Source organism: Saimiri boliviensis, chromosome 16 (genome assembly GCF_048565385.1).
Source record: "Saimiri boliviensis isolate mSaiBol1 chromosome 16, mSaiBol1.pri, whole genome shotgun sequence".
In the NCBI taxonomy this organism is placed as follows: Eukaryota; Metazoa; Chordata; class Mammalia; order Primates; family Cebidae; genus Saimiri; species Saimiri boliviensis.
Genome location: NC_133464.1, coordinates 39,106,491 through 39,127,410, shown reverse-complemented (window position 1 = coordinate 39,127,410; position 20,920 = coordinate 39,106,491). Strand labels below are relative to the sequence as shown.

The 20,920-nt window shown below is 35.9% G+C and overlaps 1 protein-coding gene and 1 pseudogene across 4 annotated transcripts in view; both read left to right on the top strand.

The window, feature by feature from the left end:
- The window catches only part of PIBF1 (progesterone immunomodulatory binding factor 1), a 238,647-nt gene that overhangs the window by 127,303 nt on the left and 90,424 nt on the right, over positions 1-20,920 (top strand). For all 4 annotated transcript variants that reach the window (XM_039473143.2, XM_039473144.2, XM_074387626.1 and 1 more), the window contains exons 13-14: positions 7,283-7,373; positions 18,102-18,204. In XM_039473143.2, the coding sequence (XP_039329077.2) occupies positions 7,283-7,373; positions 18,102-18,204 (194 nt within the window). The remainder of the gene's footprint in view (positions 1-7,282; positions 7,374-18,101; positions 18,205-20,920) is intronic.
- LOC101030636 (ATP-dependent RNA helicase DDX18 pseudogene) lies at positions 1,945-7,271 on the top strand (annotated as a pseudogene).

Genomic DNA, 20,920 nt, shown 5'->3' with positions numbered 1-20,920 from the left:
TAAATTTCTATAGTTAGAGACAGGGTTTCACTCTGTTGCCCAGGCAAGAGCACAGTGGTGCGATCATTGCTCACTGCAGTCTCAAACTCCTGGGCTCAAGTGATCCACCTGCCTCAGCCTCCCAGGCAACTGGGACTACAGGCACATTCCATCGTGCCTAATTACTTTTTGTAGAGACAGGGTCCCACTGTGTTGCCCAGACTGATACCAAACTCCTGGCCTCAAGGAATCCTCCTGCCTTGGCCTCCCAAAATGCTAGGATTATAGGTATGAGCCACCATGCCCAGCTGAAAATATAACATTATTTGCATTTCCTCTTTCTTCCCTGAAACTTACTAATTTTCCTGTACAAGTTGCTCACTGTATTAGCAGATTCTGCATCTCAGATTTAATCAACTATGGATTGAAAATACTGGGGAAAAAACAGTAACAATTTTAATAGTCCATCTTTTTAAATATAACAACTATATATATAGTACGTACATTGGGTTAGGTATTACAAGTGATCCAGACATGTTTAAAATATATGGGAAAATGTACATATGGTATATACAGATGCATGCCATTTCATATACAGGCTTAATCATCTGTGGAGTTTGGTATCCTCAGAGTTCCTGGAACCAGTACCTCAGGGATACCAAAGGACAACCAACCATGTTTTTCTTCTGCTAGTAAACTTTAATCACTCTGCTAGCTTTCATCAACCTTTATTCCTCCTTCATTCTGTCTAGAGTGCCTCATCTCACTCCCACACTTGCTCAATTGTCTAGAATCCAAGTTCTTTTCTCTACTGCTGTTACGGACTAGGTCTCAACTATTATTATTATAACTTGTTAAGAATTCTCTGGGCCACTATTCTAAGCCATCCTCTTTCGCATTATTGGAATTTTTAAGATAATGTCTGCATCAATAAGTCATGCCACCACCTTGTATTATAGTTTCTTATTGACTGTAGAATAAAATCCAGACTACTTAGCCTGGCAAACAAGACTTTAGTATCATTCACTGTTGAAACTAAGTCTACCTTTCTGCTACCACCGTTCTCCAGACCAAATTCAGCCACTTTCCTCACAGTTACTAAAACTTCACATACCTTACAAGTCTATGCTTCACGTGCACTTCTCTTCTGTTCCTTCTCTGAATCTCAGTCTCCTCATACCCACCTTATACCTTGTACCATGGGAAATAGTGGCACTCAGATGCAGTTGCTCTGTGCTCTGCTTCTAAGACACGTTGTTCAGATCTCTTTAGTAGCATTTTTCACATTATATAATACATTGTTTCTGTAATTAATCCCTGCTAGAATAGTTATCCCATGATTTATTAATCCATTAAGTATTAAACTTATATTTAGCATGTCCATTAATATCTGACCAATGGATTTTTGAAATGTGAACTAAATTTACCCCTCTGTCCCCTGAATTTAGAACCGTTATGGGGAGATAAGCGTCAGTTGCATATCTGAATGTTAGCTCTAGTTCTAATAGAGCTGATTTGGAGAACTCATCTTGGATCCGAACTTATTTGATAGCTGATCATAGTCTTGGTAATGGCATGCATTCATCTCTTCCATGTGTTTCTCACAACTAATAATTCTTCCTTAGAAAGCTAACCCTGATTCACCTTGAAAGATAGGAAAACAGTTAATGAATGTTTCTAAAATGTTTACTACAGAAGGGCCAATCAACAAATGTATGCATATTACATTGATAGTCATGCAGATAATGAAACATCATTATGGTTGTAAAATATGTGGCTTTGTTTTAATTCTGAAATATTCCTGAAAGTGTTTTATCTTTTTAACATTTAAATAATGGTTGCTGATAAATAATATTATAAAAGTTTATAAATGTCATCGCTTTAATGAGCTATTAAAACTGTACCCTTTGATGAAATACTTTTTTTGGTTTTGGGGATTTTTTTTTTTTTTTTTTTTTTTGATGATGAAATATTTTTTGGCTGGGTGCAGTAGCTCACACCTGTAATCCCAGCACTTTGGGCAGATCACCTGGGGTCAGGAGTTCAAGACCAGCCTTGCCAACATGGCAAAACCCTGTCTCTACTAAAAATACAAAAAAATTAGCTGGACATGGTGGCAGACACCTGTAATCCCAGATACTGAGGGCCGGGGCAAGAGAGTCACTTGAACCCGGGAGGCAGAGGTTGCAGTGAGCAGAGATTGCATCATTGCACTCCAGCCTGGGCAACAAGAGCGAAATTCTGTCTCAAAAAAAAAAAAAGAAAAGGAATATTTTTTAATCCCAACTGGCAGTAAAATGTTACTGCATTTCAATTTTTTACCCAGAAGATGTTAACCTGTTAGTTAAAATTCCTTTTTTGGAAGTGGTGTGACAATGGCAGAATTTAAAAGTAAATTATTTTCACAGAATTTTTTTACACTGAAAAGAAACTGAGGCCATCAATACATGCTTAGAGCTGCACAGTTTTGTTGTTGTTGTTGTTGTTGTTTGGATTTTTTAAATTGTACTTTAGGTTCTGGGGTAAATGTGCAGATCATGCATGAATGTTGCATAGGTAAATACATGGCAAGTTGGTTTGCTGCCTCCATCCCCCATCACGTATATCTATCATCCCTCCCCAACCTCCTCACCCCCTACTATCCCTCCCCTAGCCTCCTCCAGCAGACCCCAGTCTGTGATGCTCCCCTCCCTGTTTCCATGTGTTCTCATTGTTCAACACCTGCCTATGAGTGAAAACATGCGGTGTTTGATTTTCTGTTCTTGTGTCACTTTGCACAGAATGATGATTTCCAGAATCATCCATGTCCCTACAAAGGACCGTTTTTTATGGCTGCATAGTATTCCATGGTGTATATGTGCCACATTTTCCTTGTCCAGTCTATCATTGATGGGCATTTGGGTTGATTCCAGGTCTTTGCTATTGTAAACAATACCACAATTAACATATATGTGCATGTCTCTTTATAATAGAATAATTTATAATCCTTTGAGTATATACCTAGTAATGGGATTGCTGAGTCAAATGGAATTTCTATTTCTAGATCCTTGAGGAATCACCACACTGTCTTCCACAATGGTTGAACTAATTTACAGTCCCCCAGCAGTGTAAAAGTGTTATTTCTCCACATCCTCTCTAGCATCTGTGTTTTCCATATTTTTTAATGATTCGCCGTTCTAACTGATGTGAGATGGTATCTCAATGTGGTTTTGATTTGCATTTCTCTAATGACCAATGATGATGAGCATTTTTTCATATGTTTTTTGGCCTTATATATGTCTTCTTTTGGGTTTTTTTTTTTTTTTTCTTGTGAATCTGTTTTTTGTTCTTTAGAGATACTGCATATTAACCCTTTGTCAGATGGGTAGATTGTAAAAATTTTTCCCCATTCTGTTGATTGCCAGTTCACTCTAATTGTTGTTTCTTTTGCTGTACAGAAGCTCTGGAGTTCAATTAGATCGCATTTGTCTATTTTGGCTTTTGTTGCCATTGCTTTTGGTGTTTTAGTCATGAAGTCCTTGCCTATGCTTATCCCTGAATAGTTTTGCCTAGGTTTTCTTCTAAGATTTTTATGGTGTTAGGTCTTATGTTTAAGTCTTTAATCCATTTGGAGTTAATTTTAGTGTAAGGTGTAAGGAAGGGGTCCAGTTTCTGCTTTCTGTACATGGCTAGCCAGTTTTCCCAACATCATTTATTAAACAGGGAATCCTTTCCCCATGCTTGTTTTTGTCAGATTTGTCAAAGATCAGATGGTTGTAGATGTGTGGCATTGCCTCCGAGGCCTCTGTTCTGTTCCATTGGTCTATGTCTCTGTTTTGGTACCAGTACCAAGCAGTTTTGATTACTGTAGCCTTGTAGTATAGTTTGAAGTTAGGTAGTGTGATGCTTCCAGCTTTGTTCTTTTTGCTTAGAATTGTCTTGGCTATATGGGCTCTCTTTTGGTTCCATATGATACTTAAGGTGGTTTTTTCCCATTCTGTGGAGAAGGTGATAGGTAGCTTGATGGGGATAGTGTTGAATCTACAAATTACTTTGGGCAGTATGGCCATTTTCACGATATTGATTCTTCCTAACTAGGAGCATGGAATGTTTTTCCATCTGTTTATGTCCTCTCTTATTTCGTTGAGCAGTGGTTTGTTGTTTTCCTTGAAGAGGTCCTTTACATCCTTTGTTAGTTGTATTCCTAGGTATTTTATTCTCTTTATAGCAATTGTGAATGGGAGTTTGTTCTTGATTTGGCTCTCTTTAAGTCGTTATTATTGGTGTAGAGGAATGCTTGTGATTTCTGCACATTGATTTTGTATGCTGAGACTTTGCTGAAGTTGCTTATCAGTTTCAGGAGATTTTGGGCTGAGACGATGGGGTCTTCTAAATATACAGTTGTGTCCTCTGCAAATAGAGACAATTTGAATTCCTCCTTTCCTAATTGAGCTGCACAGTTTTTAATAGAGTAACATACATAAGTACATAATTTTATTGTTGCAAATCAAAATAAAGTTATTGTGATAAAATAATGAATATTTGAACTGAGCAGCTGTACTGAGTGGCGCGGTGGTCTAGGCACTTCTTGGACAGTATGTCTCACCTGCTGATGAAACTCCTGCTCAGGAAGATCAAGAAGTGGAGCCCAACATTGCAGAATTGGAACCTAAAGTTGCAGGGGGCCTCAAATCTGACTCTATCAAAAACTGAAAATGGAGATGTGTCTGAAGAAACAATGGGAGGTAGAAAGGTTAAAAAATCAAAACATTCTATGAATGTGGGCCTGTCAGAAGCTCAAAGTGGAGATGTGTCTCAAAAAGCAGTGGAAAATACAAAAGTTTAAAAATCTCCCCAGAAATCCACCGTATTTACCAATGGAGAAGCAGCAATGCAGTCTCCCAGTTCAGAATCAAAAAAGAAAAAGAAGAAGAAAAAGAGAAAAATGGTAAATGAAGCTGGACCTGATAGAAAAAAAGCAAAAAACGGAAACAAGGGAATCTGAAGGAGAAAGTGCCGAGACTCCTAAAGAAACAGAAAATAATGTGGAGAAGCCAGATAACGATGAAGATGACAGTGAGGTGCCCAGCCTGTCCCTGGGACTGACTAGAACTTTTGAGGATACTTCATCTGCTTCTCTGTGTAATCTTGTCAATGAAAACTCTCTGAAGGCAGTAAAAGAAATGGGTTTTACAAACATGACTGCAATTCAACATAAAAGTAACAGACCACTTCTGGTAGGCGGGGCTCTTCTAGCAGCTGCAAAAACAGGCAGTGGTAAAACCCTGGCTTTTGTCATCCTTGCAGTTGAACTCATTGAAAGTTCATGCCCAGGAATGGAATGGGAGTCCTTATTCTCACACCTGCTAGAGAACTAGCCATGCGAACTTTTGGTGTCCTTAAGGAGCTAATGACTCACCACGTGCATACCTATGGGTTAATAATGGGTGGCAGTAACAGATCTGCTGAAGCACAGAAACTTGTTAATGGGATCAACATCATTGTGGCCACACCAGGCCATCTGCTGGACCATATGCAGAATACCCCAGGGTTTATTTATAAAAACCTGCAGTGTCTGGTTATTGACGAAGCTGATCATATCTTGGATGTTGGATTTGAAGAGGAATTAAAGTAAATTGTCAAACTTTTGCCAACATGTAGACAGACTATGCTGTTTTCTGCCACCCAGACTCGAAAAGTTGAAGACCTGGCAAGGATTTCTCTGAAAAAGGAGCCATTGTACGTTGGTGTTGATGATGATAAAGCTAATGCAACAGTGGATGGTCTTGATCAGGGATATGTTATTTGTCCTTCGGAAAAGAGATTCCTTTTGCTCTTTACATTCCTTAAGAAGAACTGAAAGAAGAAGCTCATGGTCTTCTTTTCATCTTGTATGTCTGTGAAATACCGCTATGAGTTGCTGAACTGCATTGATTTGCCCGCCTTGGCCATTCATGGAAAGCAAAAGCAAAATAAGCATACAACTGCATTCTTCCAGTTCTGCAATGCAGATTTGGGAACACTATTATATACAGATGTGGCAACGAGAGGACTGGACATTCCTGAAGTTGACTGGATTGTTCAGCATGACACTCCCCACCGCCCCCCACCCCCACCCCCGCCGATGACCCTAAGGAATATATTCATCGTGTGGGTAGAACAGCCAAAGGCCTAAATGGGAGAGGGCATGCCTTACTCATTTTGCACCCAGAAGAATTGGATTTTCTTCGCTATTTGAAACAATCCAAGATTCCATTAAGTGAATTTGACTTCTTTTGGTCTAAAATTTCTGACATTCAGTCTCAGCTTGAGAAATTGATTGAAAAGAACTACTTTCTTCATAAGCCAGCCCAGGAAGCATATAAGTCGTACATACGTGCCTATGATTCTCCTTCTCTGAAACAGATCTTTAATGTTGGTAACTTTAATTTGCCTCAAGTTGCTCTGTCATTTGGTTTCAAGGTGCCTCCCTTTGTTGATCTGAACATCAACAGCAATGAAGGCAAGCAGAAAAAGCGAGGCTACCAGAAAGCCAAAAAAGTTGAGAAGTCCAAAATCTTTAAACACATAAGCAAGAAATCATCCAATAGCAGGCAGTTCTCTCACTGAAGACATGCGTTTCTTTCATCTTGAATAACTTTGTCCTAAAGTGAATTTTTCCCCCTTGATTTAACAGAATTTTTGTAGTCTTTAGAATTTGGACTTATCTAACGAGAGTATAAATTGACTTGAGTTGCAAGCACTGAGCACTATTACTTCTATCAAGTCTCTCTTATTTTTGAGATATAAAACAGGCTTTATTTTCTTGGTTGCCCAAGGGCAGAGCAAGGACTATCTGGTCTTTCTTATGATTATATATTTTAATTTTAAATATCCCTCCCTCAAACACAGAAATGTATGTTTATTTTAATACTTTTTGTACCTTTAAAATACTAATAATGAATATTTGTCTTAATTTAAAAATCATTATCAAGAAGAGAATTGATGACTTTGATTTTTTTTGTTGTTATATTACATATTTCATGCAAAAACCTTTGAGTCCTTCAGAATAATATGAGTATTATTATACTTTTTAACAGGAAAACCTAACCTGATATGATGTGCAATCCCTTATATATTTCAAAAATAAATGAAGCAAATTCAAGCAAGGATATACTTTTAAGAAACATGCTTCTACTTACAAATGGGCTGTTTAAGAATCCTTTAGCCCTTTCGTATGTTTTTATGCTCCCTAATTCATTATTATAACCTCTTTTATTTTCACTACTACCATGTTTTTTAAAGGAAAAAAGTATTTCACATTATACACTTCAATATTTTCCAGTTGAAAATGAAGATGAGGCGGAAAGAGTTCTTTTTTCCTATGGCTATGGTGCTAATGTTCCCACAACAGCCAAAAGACGACTAAAGCAAAGGTAAAATCAATATATATTTATTTTATTTATATATTTATTTTATTTATCTATTTAAGCTAAATATAATTACATTTGTGCTTTCTGATAGTGTACTGGGTTCAGTGACAAAGTCCTTTATTCTTACTATGCATAAATATTAAATTTCTTACAAAATAAAACATAATCATGTATTTCATATATATTTAAATGAATTTAATGGTTTGTAGAATAGAAGTGTACGTTAGAATTTCTGTAGAATTAGATTTGATGATAAGGACCTTGTTTTTATTTTCACATTAATTTCAGATGAGCTACAAATGCTTTGTATCAACAACATTCAGATTAAAATTCATTATGCTTCTTTTTTCTTTCTCTCATTTTTATTCACCTGCCTACATTCCTTGACATACATGTTAGGGAAAGTGATATGGAATTAATGCGTATGTTGTGATTGAAACTATAAAAGGCTTTGTGAAAACCAAGAGAATATTTGGAAGATCCACTAGTTATCTTGTGAAATACTGCTTAAAAGTACAGTCAGCCCTCTATATCCGTGGGTTTTACGTGTGTGAATTCAACCAACCGCTGACCAAAATATTTGAGAAAATAATGGATGGTTGCATCTATGCTAAACGTGTGCAGACTTTTTTTCTTGTCATTATTCCTTAACACAGTACAGTTATATACATACCATTTACATTTTGTTAGGTATTATAAGTAATCTAGAGATCATTTAAAGTATATGGGAGGATATGCATGGGTTATATGCAAATATTATACCAATTGTATATAAGATACTTGAGCACTCATGGATTTTGGTATCCACAGAAGGTAGGGAGTGTTCACTGGAATCAGTCATTCCGCAGATACCAACAGACAACTGTACACTAACAGAAAATTGTACCTATATTAATCGGATTTCCAGTTGACCTGCCTGATTTTTATTCCTAACTCCTCTCTCTCACCAAAATATCCTATTTGCAAAAACATCCCACTGCCCCATTCACTACCACATCAAATCCATCAAATCTGAATGTTTCTTTCAGACTTCCAAGCACCTCCATAATATAGCCCTGCCTCTCCAGCCTTATTTGCCTCTCTACCCAAAATGCAAATGGATATACCTCTCTATTTCTCTGCCTATAAAATCTGTTTTCTCTATACCACACAGTAGAGCATTCATCTGATCTCATTAGCTATCATTTTCTGTGTAATTTACCTATCTAGATGGAAAGTTCTTCAAGGTCAGCAACTACATCTTTTTTTTTTTTCTTGAGACGAAATCTCACTCTGTTGCCCAGACTCTGAGTGCAGTGGCACAGACTAGGCTCACTGCAACCTATCTCCCAGGTTCAAGCAATTCTCCTGTCTCAGTCTCCCAGGTAGCTGGGACTATCGGCATGCACCACTACACCCAGCTAATTTTTCTATTTTTAGTAGAGACAGGGTTTCACCATGTTGGCCAGGCTAGTCTCAAACTTCTGGCCTCAAGTGATCCACCCTCCTTGGCCCTCCAAAGTGCTGGGAACACAAGAGTGATCCACCACACCCCGCCTAACAACTACATCTTTTTTTTTTTGAGACAGAGTCTGACTGTGTTGCCCAGGCTAGAGGGCAGTGGCACAATCTTGGCTCACTGCAACCTCCACCTCCCAGATTCAAGTGATTCTCCTGTCTCAGCCTCCCAAATAGCTGGGATTACAGGCATGTGCCACCATGCCCAGCTAATTTTTGTATTTTTAGTAGAGACTGGGTTTCACCATATTGGCCAGGCTAGTCTCAAACTCCTGACTTCAAGTGATCTGCCTGCTTTGGCCTCCCAAAATGCTGGGATTACAGGTGTGAACCACCATGCCCTGCCAACTACATCTTATTCTTTTTTATTTTTCACTGTCTCAGTGCAGGGTACCAAGTAAAATTGTTTCTTCATCTGAGCATTTGAGAATTCAAAGCTGCTTTTTTTCACATGAACTGATTTAGACATTTAGAGACATTATACACTAAGAAAAACCATCTTAACTCTGATTCTTGTATAGAAACTTTTAAGTGATTACTCAGAAAATAGAATGTCTGTATGGCTGTCTAAAATGGTGTATCCTCATTAATATAGTGATGAATTTTTTTAAAAAGTGATGTAGGATATAGACCACTTTATGAAAAGCAAGGAAGAGATGCCTAGAACTTACGGCTCTTACCAGTTAAACTTAAATACATGCCAAATTTTGATCAAGGCTGTATGAATAGAAAGTATCAATTTGTAGCTGGAATGTTTAATTCCATCTGGTGAGGATTCAGATATTTCTAAATAATGTATTATTTTTAAAAATCATTCTCATTCCCATTTTCTCCAAAAGTCACAACAGGTAACCTAGGATATTTTATAATTTTCAGCATATTTTTTTCTGAATCTGATACTACCTAAGGAAGAATAGAACATAGTTTCGTGGGTAAGAGATTTATCAGTGGTAAATGATAGGCAAAATACTAAAAACTGAAATTTAAAGGGAAAGTCACATTCTCTTCTTTATTTTGGCTTCTGAATCTTTCAAAAGAATCTTTGTTACAAGAAAAAGTAGGGCCAGATACAGGGACTCACGCCTGTATTCCCAGCACTTTGGGAGGCCAAGGAAGGCAGATTGCTTGAGTCTAGGAGTTTGAGAACAGCCTGGGCAACATGATGAAAACCCATCTCTACAAAAAATACAAAAACTTAGCTGAACATGGGGACATGTGCCTGTAGTTCCAGCTACCCTACCCAGGAGGCTAAGGTGGAAGGATCACCCGAGCCCATGAGGTCCAGGCAGCAGTGAACCATGATTGTCCCCCTCCACTTCAGCCTGGGTGACAGAGTGAGACCCTGTCTCAAAAAAAAAAAAAAAAAAAAAAAAAAAGAAAGAATTTTAGTGGTGGAAGTTTGCTTTTCTTAGCCCCAAATGCTGATTTTTTTCAAAATTGCAAGCAATGATTTCTGTTGCATCTTACTATTTTTTTAAGAATTTTGAAAAATAAAGGTTGGCTTTTAATGTAAAGTGAAAATTTAAGGAACCACACCGATTCATACTCTAAATAATATTAACTGTCCAAATATTCTAAAGATTCTATCACTGAGCTATCTATGTGCCTTGAACATGTGCCTAATGGGCATGCTATTAATATCCCCAGCCAGCTGGTGCCAGGCATTCTTCTCATGGTGAGCCAGAGGGTTATTTTGAGGAAGTGCTTCTCAGGTCATCTAAGCTGAATGACAGGAAGGTAAGGCTAGATATCTAAAGAAAACATTTATACATTCCTTCATGCATTCAACAACTTTTATTGAGTGCTTACTGTATGCACAAAATTGATCAGCAGAACTGAAGATCCCAGTTTAGAGTCTGACACATTTCTGAAGTTTGCAAAGTCCACATTTGAGTTTATAATGGATATTTGTAAAGAAGGCAATTGGCTTTGTGCTCTTTTTATGTTTATTTGAGGTAAGAAAACAGTATAATCTTTGAGAAAATTGTATTTAATCCTTCACATTTGAAATTAAAGGATTGGAGCCAGACGTAGTGGTATGCACCTGTAATCCCAGCTTCTGAGGAGGCTGAGGCAGAAGGATCACTTGAGACCAGGAGTTTGAAGCTGTAGTGTGCTGTAATTGCACCTGTGACTAGCCACTACACTCCAGCCTGGGCAAACATAGAGTCTCCTATCTATCAAAAAAAGAAAAGAAAATCAATGGAAACTTAAGGTGACCGATAACTCAGTCAGAACAGTAAATGAAATATTTGCAAAATAAAGTTTTCATTGTGCATCAGCCTATACCAAAATAGATTAAAGTTTCCAAATACTACACAGTAGATTCCATTCATATTAAATTTGATTTAAAATCTTATATATTCAACAACCAGAATTAGATATTTTAGGGTAACATTTAATTGGAGGGAGGTTTTTGATTTATTATAAAAGTAATGTCTGTTTTTATTTTTATTTTTTAAAGATGGAGTCTTGCTCTGTTACCCAGGCTGGAGTGCAGTGGCATGATCTCGGCTCACTGCCACCTCCACCTCCTGGGTTTAAGCAATTCTTCTGCCTTAGCCTCCCGAGTAGCTTGAATTACAGGCGCCTGCCACCACGCCCGGCTAATTTTTGTATTTTTAGTAGAGACAGAATTTCACCACGTCACCCAGGATGGTCTCAAGTAATCTTGAACTCCTGAGCTCAGACAGTCTGCCTGCCTCGGCCTCACAGAGCACTAGGATTACAGGCTTGAGCCACTGCATCCAGCCATGTTTATTTTATAAAATTAGAAAATTACTGGTAATCCTACCATCCAAAATAGCCACTTAGAAATGTATACAGATAACATATACTTTCTTACTTATTTAGGATATTATTGCTTATAACTCAATAGTGTATTATATAGAATTCCATTTGAAACATTTTCTTATGTCGTTGGATATTCTTCAGAAATATCATTTTTAATGGTAATCCACAATGTTAATTTTTAGGACTTCTGTTTTTGAGTGCTATATTTTCATTAATAAATTGTATAGTTACTGAAAAATATTAGTTACCTATTGGTACCCAGGCAATACCACAAAATTAAAATGAGAAAATGGACGTGAAGTACCTGACCCAGAGTAGATCTTCAGTTAAGTGCTAGATTGTTACACCAATTGATGTGTTCTTAAAGTAAATTACATAGTTAACTTTAGAGGAAAAGCCAGGGTTCTGAAATCTTTTGCTAGGTACGATTTCAGTTTTCATTTAAAACAACATTGTTTTAAAATTGTACAGAAGCCTCTTGAAATAATTAGTCAGTATACCCCCAAACATGAAACTAGTTTTGAGATTCACTTTCCTTAATATCAGTCCATTTCTTAAGACATAATATTTTAAATCTAATTTTCTGTAAAGTAGTAGCACAATTTTTCTAGTTTGAAAAATAACTCTTAAAAATGTCTTTTAAGCACATTATAAGGTTACTCACATTTTGGAAGTTTCATGGAAATGTGAATAATAACTAAATTTTTTATTTTATTTTATTTTTATGAGACAGAATCTTACTCTGTTACCCAGGTTGGAATGTAGTGGTGCCATCATAGCTCATTCTCAACTCAAAACTCTTAGGCTGAAGTGATACTCCTTCCCTTTCCTCCTGAGTAGCTAGGCATGCATCACTGTACCTGGCTAATTTTATTTTTTATTTTTTGTACAGGCAGGGTCTTGCTGTGTTGCCCAAGCTGGTCTTAAACTCCTGGCCTCAGGCCATCATCCCACCTCAGCCTCCCAAAGTCTTGGAATTACAAGCATGAGCCACCACACCCACCCCTATTTTTTAAAACTCTATCTGAGACGTAACTATAGAAAGTTACAAGGACTCATATGATTAAAATATAATGGGCTCTCCTTGACTTAACTTGAAAATCTGAAGTAATGTTTTCATTTCAGTTGTGATTGTTTCGAAAATAACAAACAAGACTTTCTGGTTACATGTTTTGGTTACGGTCTTTAACCTGCCAGGCTAAATGGTGACACCCAGGCACTAATGTGGTCTTTATATATACCTCTGTGTTTGTTTTGGCTAATCTGAATTCCATTTAAACCTTTTTTTCTTCCCACTTCTAAGATCCCAGACTTATAAAAAGGATCTGCCTCTAGCACCAAATCACTCACCAAAGCAAAACTTCCAAAGATTGACAATGCCCAGTATTGGTTGGGGTATGAAGAAGCAGGAGGTACGAATGAACAGAAGTTCATTCATTCCATAAATAATTTCTAAATACCTCGTTTGTACTAGGTATTTATTGTTGAACTATAACAGTTTTTTATATTTTCTGGATTCAGATTTCTTACCTGATATATGATAAGAAATTTTTTCTTCCATTCTACAGATTGTCTTTTCACTTTTTTTTCTTTCTTTCTTTCTTTTTTAGACAGAGCCTCGCTCTGTTGCCCAGGCTAAAATGCAGTGGCGCAGTCTCGGTTCACTACAGCCTCTGCCTCCCAGTTTCAAGTGATTCTCCTGCCTCGGCCTCCCTAGTAGCTGGACTTACAGGTGCACACCACCATGCCAAGCTAATTTTTGTATTTTTAGTAGAGACAGGGTTTCACCATGTTAGCCAGGCTAGTCTCAAAACTCCTGACCTCAAGTGATCTGCCTGCATCAGCCTCCCAAAGTGCTGGGATTACAGGCGTGAGCTACTGCACCTGGCCCTTTTTTTTTTAATGACAAAACTCAAATGGTTAAAATCTTTTTACTTTCTTAATGATGCATTTTGAAGCCCAGAATTTTTTATTTTTTGATCTAGTCCAGTTTATCTGATTTTTTTTTATTACTTATGCTTTTGCTGCCCTTAGAATCCTTTGCTAAATCCAAGTTTGGGAAGATTTACTCATATGTTTTCTTCTCAAAGTTTATAGTTTTAGCTTCTGTATTTAGGTCTTTGATCCATTTTAGTTAATTTTTTGGTGTCTCATGAGGTAAGGACTTTGTACTGTTATTAATGTGGCTACTAGAAAAGTTTAAGTTACATGTGTGGTTTGCATTATATTTCCATTGGACAAAGCTGACCTAGACCAGTGGTCTCCAAACTTTTTGATACGAATCGTTATTAGGAAAATACTTGAGTACATACTCAACAATATTTGTAAATGTATTCATATTTATTTGTAGATTATGTATGTGTATGCTATCAAATATGAATAGTATGTACATAATGATATAAAACCTACACAAAAAATGAAAAGTTAAGATAATTTAACATTAAAATAAATGTAAATAAAAGTTCCCACAGTTCAACAAATAATTTTGCACATAACTACTTTTGAAGGCCAAAGGTCTAGATTACTATTATAACCTTCTAAATGACAGTAGCCTTCTTCCTTCTGCAAGCCATTTTGCACACTGCTGATAGAGTACTCTTTCTCAAGTGTAGACCAGATCACGTCATGCCTAACCAACTTCAGGATAAAATCCAAACATACAAGCCTTTTCATAACATATCTCTGTATCTCTATAGTTTCAGCCCTCACCATGCATCATATATTACTGATCCATACTATACTACTTAGAATTTTCCCTAGCACTTCATTCTCTACTCACACATTTCCCTCTACCTAGAATGCCGTTTCTCTGCTTTTTCACTAGATTAGTTAGTATTAGTTTTTATTCCTCAGTGGTATGCCTTTTCTTACCATTTAGCCTACTACAGTAATTTTTAAATTTGCCTGTCTTCCTCATTAGACTATTAGATCTTCCAGGTAGATACTACATATTCTCAGTGCCTATGCAGATTATAGGTTTTTAATGAATGTTTCTTAAAAGGAAGAGTTCATTAATATCTTTTTTAATGAATTAATGAGTATGTTTCTTCTCATTCACCCTGCTTTTCAGTAGTCATTGATTTTCATCACTAAGAAAAAAATAGTAATTTCCTTTTATTTTTGTTTTTCTGGTTTTTTTTGAGAGAGTCTCACTCAGTTGCCCAGGCTGGAGTGCAGTGGCACAATCTTGGCTCACTGTTTACTGCAACCTCTGTCTCCTGGGTTCAATAGATTCTTGTGCCTTAGCCTCCCAAGCAGCTGGGATTAAAGACTTGTGCCACCACACCCAGAAAATTTTTGTGTTTTTAGTGGAGATGGGGTTTTGCCATGTTGGACAAGCTGGTCTCAATCTCCTGGCTTCACATGATCCACCTGCCTCAACCTAATGTCTTTTACTGTTTTTGTTTTACTATGAGTATTATAATGATGAAAAACAATTGTGTTTCTTGTTTCTGCTGTGTTCTTTTTGCTTAAATATGTCTTATTAATATTTCTTTTCATTAAATCTTAATGTAATTTCTTATATCCTTAATAAATCTGAGTATAATCTTTTAATGAAAGATTTTATATTATCTTTTATTCTTTTCTGTGTGTATGTTTGTATTACATTAGTGAGCTAAAGGGGTCTTTTAGGGCAACTGGGAACTTTAATACCATTTCTAATATATATAAGAGGAAATGTGTTTCACTGTCCTTATAACTGACTTAGAGGTGAGTTTTAAAATGTGAACCCCATGTATATTAGAGACCAATTGTACTATGGTGTCTTCTATGTTATTATCATTATGCATCATAAATGATATCAACAATCATACTAGTACTCACAGTTCTTCCCATCACCATCAATTCTCAGAAAGTTTTTGTCAGCAAAATTGTACTATAAACTAGTAAAGCACTATAGAGCATATTTGTAAGCAATCTGAAGACACCATCTTTCCTTCTATTTAGAGTTGATTTTCCTTACTTGGAATCCCCCAGTCAAAATCAGGGAAAGTGGTCCTGGTGTTAACACTTCAACACTAGCATACCAAGAATTTCTTGAGTCAGTGTTTTATGATTTATGATATTTTTATTGGTAAGTAGTGTCACCATGTCTGTATAAGAACATTATGCAATTCCAAAACAAAATAAAAGCACTCAAACCCAATGAACAATTTAATATTATTAATCTTGCTGTCTTCAAATCATTATCTTCTTCAGAATGTTGGTGATACATGACCTCTGCATCTCATTATTTTCTTGCACCTCTTTGTCTTCCATTTCATTCATTTGTAACTCTGTTTCTGTGTAATTGCATTTGATTGTGTTTATTGTTTTATACTCAATATACACATACATGTTCTACACCTTCAACATACATTTACTGAAAAATTACCATATTTAAGTGACCCTAGTGTCAAGTTCTGTGGGAGACAGAAAGATGAAAAAAGTTACACCTGACATGTATGAAGGGTAAGAAAGAATAAAAAATAAAGATAGCTCGAAGATTTTTTAATCAACCTGATAAAAATAGAGCTAATGATAAACTGATGTTTGCTAACATGTAATAGAATCAATAGACATACAATACAAAATTCTCATTAAGACTTAGTTTGTAGAAATCTTACTTATTTTAGTATCAAATTAGAGAGAACTTGGTATATTTATATTGGGAAATGAAGAACAGTATAGTCATAAACTGTAAACTTCTTAAAAATGTATGAAGAGAGAAAGTAGATTAGTGGTTCCCTAAGGTTGAATGTAAGTAGCAAAGGAGAAAGTTGGAATATGGGGAAGATAGAGAGTGACTGGTATGGACACAAAGTTTCTTCTTGAGATAATGAAAATACTCTGAAATTAGATTCTAGTGATAGTTGCACAACTCTATACTAAAAACATTGAACTGTACACTTTAAATGGGTAGACTTAATGATATGCAAGTTGCAGATCAGTAAAATTATATGTCATTAAAGTTAAAAAAATAAAAACAAAGACTATGTGCTTTTTCCATCTCTAATACAAATGGAAAGGATAGAATTTTAAATCTAAGCAAGCAACTCAAATCACTATATAAACTTTTGCCAGAACTCATCTTTTTTGCTTGGTATGAGTTCTTAGAAATAAGTGTATAGGATGATTTTTAATACTATTCATTATTATTATTATCATTATTCTTTTTAGAGACAGGGTCTCATTGTGTCACCCAGGCTGGATTGCAGTGACACAGTCCTAGTTCACTGTAACCTCAAACTCCTGGGCTCAAGTGATCCCCTCATCTCAGCTTCCCAAATAGCTGGGACCACAGCCGTGTGCTACCACACCAGCTAATTTTTGTGTTTTTTGTAGAGACAGGGTCTCACCATGTTGCCCAAACTGGTCTCGAACTCCTGACCTCAAGTGATCCTCCTGCCTCAGCCTCCCAAAGTGCTGGGATTACAGGCATGAGCCACCATACCTAGCCTTACCATTATTTTTTAGAGTTTTGTCTGCATTTCTTTATCTGATGTTGGGAAATGCTAAAATACAATAGAATTATTTCTGCCCTATGATTTTATTTAGAGCACAGTTACCTTACGTTTTGTCATTATAAAACATCCATCTTGGATTCCATGGATTCCACAATTCACAGATTAATAGATTAACTGATATAAAACATGAAAATGTGATAAATGTGACAACATTAAGTAACTGGAAATACAGAGAGGGTCTTTGGAGCAACATGTCTTCTCAAAATTATTACCAGTTCATTAAAGAAATATGCCACTTCCCCCCACCATAGTTAAAAGGAATAAATTTTATTATTAAAATTATTTCTTAAAAGTAGAATTGAGATATTTCACATGTAATTTTAAATATTAAAGGCCAGTGCAATAAGTTATGGTAATGCAGAGCATCAGAGGGAGTGATTTTTTTTTAGTACAGAAGCTTGACCTTTACTCTAAACATTCTCTAAGATTTATATATCTTTTTCATCTCCACTTTCAATTAAAAACCTCATTTTTGTTTTATATTGTAACATGCATTATGTTGTTTGAGGTAAACTCTGATACTTCTCAAAGTGGTATGGTAATTATTTTTGTAATAGTTCAACTAATTTTCTGATTTGTTATAATTGGAAAATATTTATAAAAGTGGAGACAAGCTGTAAATTGCTGTATTGTGCTCTTGTCAAGCAAGTATTGTAATCTAACTCTTCACTTTTTATAGCAAGGACTAAAAACCATAACTGCAGTAATGAGTTATGTTACAGAGATTTTAATGTTGTTACTTGCGTAATTCTCTGAGTTGTGGGGTATTGGTCTTTCACTACTGGTACCTGAAAATATTTAACTCTATATTTTTTCTGTTAATATTTAAGTGTAACTAGAAAATAATATCTATTTTCAAGTATACAAACACATTTTGAATATTTCAGGCAGCATTTCACTTTTAAGCTTTAATTTTCTCATTTCATTTGCCTAGTGTTCACTTGGCAAGAAGAGTCCTTCAATTAGAGAAGCAAAACTCGCTGATTTTAAAAGACTTGGAACATCGAAAGGACCAAGTGACACAGCTTTCACAAGAGGTAAGTAACTTAAACAAAAGTAACCCATAGGAAGAATCACAGCATTAATTTAATTCTTTGTAGCTCTTTTGTTTGTGTTTTTGAGCAGTTTTAAAATAAGCTGTTTGTACAAAATGATTTCACAGTTTATGAAACTTACTGAATGTTAAGGCCATGTAAAACAACTTACAGTGTATGGCAAAACTGAGAACAAAAGGGAAGTTAAATGCCCAGACTAAGTATAAACGCAGACTAGACAAACAATGCTTTGGTTTCTGAGAATATCAACTGGTGAAACAAGTTTGGCAAACTTCGGTGACATTTTCAGTTTTTTACTAACCATTATTAAAACAGATTTGGTTTTTACCTCTGTGTTTAATGAAAAATTACTTCTTTGTTGAATTTAACTTTGTTTACACTTTAAAAATCAGGCTCATATTTCTTCTTTTTCTTAGCCTTATGGCATTTAAAGACTATATATTTATACATATATATGTATATTTGTATACATTTTACATAGCATTTTTAATCATCTTCTGATGTCAAGATCTAATTACATTTTTCTGTAGTTTTGAAATTCAAGTCATAGAACAATTAAAACCAAAGGTACTGCTTCACTAATGTTCCTTTTATTTGTTTATTTAACGTTCCTGAGTGTCAACGTAAGAAGTTTTTTCTGTTTTGTTTTTGTTTTTGCTTTTGTTTTTGAGATAGGGTGGCTGGAGTGCAGTGGCATGATCACAGTTTATTGTAACCTCCACCTCCTAGGCTCAAGCGATCTTCCCACCTCAGCCTCCTGAGTAGCTAAAACTATAGCTGTGCACTACCATGCCTGGCTAATTTTGGTACTTTTTTTGGTAGAGACAGGGTTTCACCATGTTGCTCAGCCCAGTTTTGAACTTCTGGACTCAAGTGATCCACCTGCCTATGCCTCCCAGAGTACTGGAGTTAAAGATGTGCCACTGCATCCAGCCAAGAAGTTAATATTTTAAAACTTTTACAAGTTATTTATCTTACAATAAAGGGATTTTTAAAGACATACATTAAATAACATTAATATATGTCATATATTCTTTATTTTCTTAAGGATCTGTTTATAATCTTTACACTGTCTTTTAATACTATAACGTTAGGAGGATCTTTATTCTCAAATTTCAAAAGACCAGAAATGTTTCATTTTACTGCAGTACCTGACACATAGTTAATGTTCAGGGTAGACACAGTGGTGTGTTAGTAATTGTTAACAACCAGGTTTCCAAGAGGGATATGAGGGACAGCTTGATTTGTAGCATAGGCTTGTGTCTGTTGTATAAATATTCCCACCATGGCTAACTTCAAACTGCCAGCCTAAGGTTACTGAAGATGGAGTGAAGAGTGTCAGCAGCATGCTAGTACTTAATGTTTGCACCATACAGATAACAACAAACATGGGGAAACTCAAGTGCATAGATAACAGTAAAATAATTTTAAATTGACAAGTTTGATTATTTTTACCTTTGTTTTTAATAAAATGTATTTTACTATAAATTTAAGTAATTTAGTTTTTAATGGTAGTTGTGTTTGACAGCCAGCTCACAAAGTTCCTAAAAATTCTCAAGATTCATTTGTGCTTCATTCTTTTCATTGCTGAATAATTTCATTTTGTGGATATACCACAGTTTATCCATTCACTTGTTGTGGACATTGGGGTCATTTCCAGTTTTTAGAATAAAGTACATATGAACATTCACGTACAAGTGTTTGTATGAAATAATAGAGAACTCCTACAAGCTGCTGTAAGCCAACTCCAGAACACCACTGGGTGAAAGCAGAAAAGATAAATAAATGAATAACTAAAGAAACAAATGAACCTTTGTTTGCTAATATATTGTAGACCCCTCCTGTTGGCTTTAATTTCACAATAATTTTCAAAAATATTTTTTAAAAATAAAATATTAAAATACATGCCTTCTTGAGCATTTCAGTTAATTGAGATAAGAATTTCTAAATATGAGCTGGATGCAGTGGCTCATGCCTATAATCCAGCACTTTTGGAGGCCAAGGTGGGAGGGTCGCATGAGCTGAGGAGTTTGAGCCTGTGCTAAAATTTCCTTTATCTCTAAAAATAAAGAAGCCAGGCGCGGTGGCTCATGCCTGTAATCCCAGTACTTTGGGAGGCCAAGGCAGGTGGATCACTTGAGGTCAAGAGTTCGAGACCAGCCTGGCCAACATGGTGGAACCCTGTCTCTACTAAACATATAACATTTAGCTGGGCACGGTGGTGGCACATGCCTGTAATCCCAGCTACCTGGGAGGCTGAGGCATGATAATCACTTGAGCCTGGGAGGCAGAGGTTCCAGTGAGCCCAGATCGTGCCATTGCACTCCAGCTGGGCAACAGAGGGAAGCTCTGTCTCAAAAAAAAACAAAAAACAAACAAAAAAAACAAATTTTGAATGTGAACAAACTTCTATAAATTGTTGGGAGAAAATGTAAGAAATTAAGTGTTAAAGGCTTCTATAATTAAGTATAATTAACTTTGGATGAAGCCATTTTTAAATAAGCAATGGCTTATGTTGAGAAAACGACTCACATGCTGAAATATTTATGATATGAAAGGTATGGTACCTGGAATTTGCTTTAAAATATTTCATGAGAAAAGGAAGAAGGGCTCAATAAAACAAGAATCACAAAATGTTAACAATGTTTGAAGTTCGATGACATTTACATATAGGTTTAGTACTCAGTTCTGTACTTTT